Source organism: Diaphorina citri, unplaced genomic scaffold, assembly GCF_000475195.1.
Source record: "Diaphorina citri unplaced genomic scaffold, Diaci psyllid genome assembly version 1.1 scaffold270, whole genome shotgun sequence".
Lineage (NCBI taxonomy): Eukaryota > Metazoa > Arthropoda > Insecta > Hemiptera > Psyllidae > Diaphorina > Diaphorina citri.
This window is the reverse complement of record NW_007377707.1, coordinates 1-2,139: the sequence shown is the minus strand read 5'-3', so window position 1 is coordinate 2,139 and position 2,139 is coordinate 1. Positions and strand designations below refer to the sequence as shown.

The 2,139-nt window shown below is 40.6% G+C and overlaps 1 protein-coding gene across 1 annotated transcript in view; it reads right to left on the bottom strand.

The window, feature by feature from the left end:
- The window catches only part of LOC103506885, a gene marked incomplete at its 5' end in the record, with an annotated part of 11,179 nt that extends 9,044 nt beyond the window's left edge, over positions 1–2,135 (bottom strand). The window contains one exon of the mRNA XM_008471308.1: positions 2,013–2,135. Within this exon, the coding sequence (XP_008469530.1) occupies positions 2,013–2,135 (123 nt within the window). The remainder of the gene's footprint in view (positions 1–2,012) is intronic.
- Between the last annotated feature and the right edge of the window lie 4 nt (positions 2,136–2,139).

The following is a 2,139-nucleotide window of genomic DNA, read 5'->3' as shown; positions in this document are numbered from 1 at the left end:
ATACGGGTGATAAACGTGCATTAAGGTCCCGCTCCAACCTGCCGCAATCAGCGGGCCTTTCGCTCACCCGCCAGGATATACGAGTAGACCGTCGTCAGACGTTAACCTGAGTCTGCATTTACTGTAGACCGTAGGCTGCACCTACAGTTAGATCACTCACAATGAAATCCGCAAGTGTATGACGGACCTTAGTTATCCGTGCACGTGCGTTGGTGCAACAGTCATGGGACCAAGTTCACTAACTGATCATCTTGTCTGATTTTGATCGTAATTAGAAACATAATCCTTCCTCTGTGATTGTTTGCTTCTCAGCCAGAACAGAAGTGATCACATTTTGAACGAAATTATTAGCATTTTTTCAGTCCGAATTTGCCCTATCAGTTGATCAAGCACTTAGGAACTTCAGGTACCAGCGAAATCGAGGTTGGTATTGCCTACGGAGTACCAAAAATTGCCTTATTTCCAATGTAATGTTGATATTTGGATATACTTAACGGGCATTTATCGGAAGGTATGGTTTTTCGTAAATTGGAGAATGGAGTTATGTGCTATGCCTTGTAGACTTGGTAATTCAGTCGTAGGTACATAATGTATGTAGGTATCTATGGTACTCTACATAGACACTGCAATCTTGATGAGGAAATAGAAATAGGCCCAATGGTACAAAAAGTGGGTAGATCTCGTTAAAACCCAGGTAATTATCGGGTAACTGCAGCTTGATGTGTCTGATGTACGAGTACGACTATGATTCGGCGTTTTAGTCTTTGAGTTCGAAAGTTTCCACACACTCAAAGTAGGCACTAGCTTTGGCACTTACAAATATGCTGCTAGGCAAGCTAGATTTGGTGCAACGATCAAAATCAATTAGGTACCTAATTCAATTTAGATCTCTGACACACTAGGGCGCAACTTTGATTGTGGCGGCATTATTTCCTGGCATATTTTTTCAACTAATGCGTCAAGAATCCATTTCGCACAGCTGCTTTTGGAAGAACAATACATTTGTGGCCAGGTTCAGCGAAAATCAATGGAATGGAAATAAATTGATTGTAATTGTTTTTAGTCAGAGGTGATTATTAAACCATCCCAGTATGAATTCCATTAGGCAGTATGCTGTCTTTCCGAAGTCTTTTTGTTCTCTATGAGGTAGGATTGATGGACCATGACTATTCAATATAAACAGGGTGTGTTCAGAACTGCCGCCATGTCATCTTTAGATTTTAAGGATGAGCGAGCGTCAAAAAGATTGGGATTAGTTTATTGGCTCCGGTCTATGCTGAATAAAAGTACACAGTTTGGCGAGCGAGAGTCTGTTAAGCTTTGGATACGACAGCCTCTCCAGAAATGAAATCCAAGATAGCAATACAAACCAAAGGAAAGAAATTTTCGCTTCCAAAGCTACCTAATTTGATCTTATTCTGATGGTAGTCTCAAGTCCCAAATTCATTATTTATTTGACTCCGTTTGTTATAAAAATTTCTAGAATCAAATTTGAGGAAAAGTTCAAAGGAGCCTACACAACTATTTTTGCCTGACCCTGTTTCACGCACCCAAATTCCTTGGTCCCATTTTATTTTTGGACCCTATTATTTAATCGTACGTTTAATTAATTGAAATCTTTGGTCGTCAAACGAATGTGTCTACTATCAAGTAGATGGACTTGATTAATAATCTGAGGGTAAAATACTAGAATCTGATAATGGAAAAAGAATGCGCGGAATTGAAAATAACTGGGTCACAAAATGGACCGATTTGACAAATTAATGATATCTCTTCGTTGAAGGAATTCTTTTCAATTCTGATACGACAGCCCTTTTATGACGATGGCAAAATTAGGTCAATGAGAAAAGTAGAACTCAAATACCTGGTTAGTGAATAGTGACTCAAATTTTAGGAACTCCTAGTCGTACTTTAAGGCAATACTAAAGATTTGAAGTCAGTAGAAAGCTAGCAAGTAATCTTTAATGAAAAGCACGTTTTCATCGCTAGGCGCGTGTTGGGATCAAACTTACCGCAGAAACGGGTGTGGTGTTGGGCAGATCGGTGGTGGGGGCAAAGTCTACGGTGCTGGGAGGTCCGTAAGTGTTGGTCGGCGGGCTGAAGGTCGATGGTGGGCCGTAGACGGGTTTGGGGGCTTCT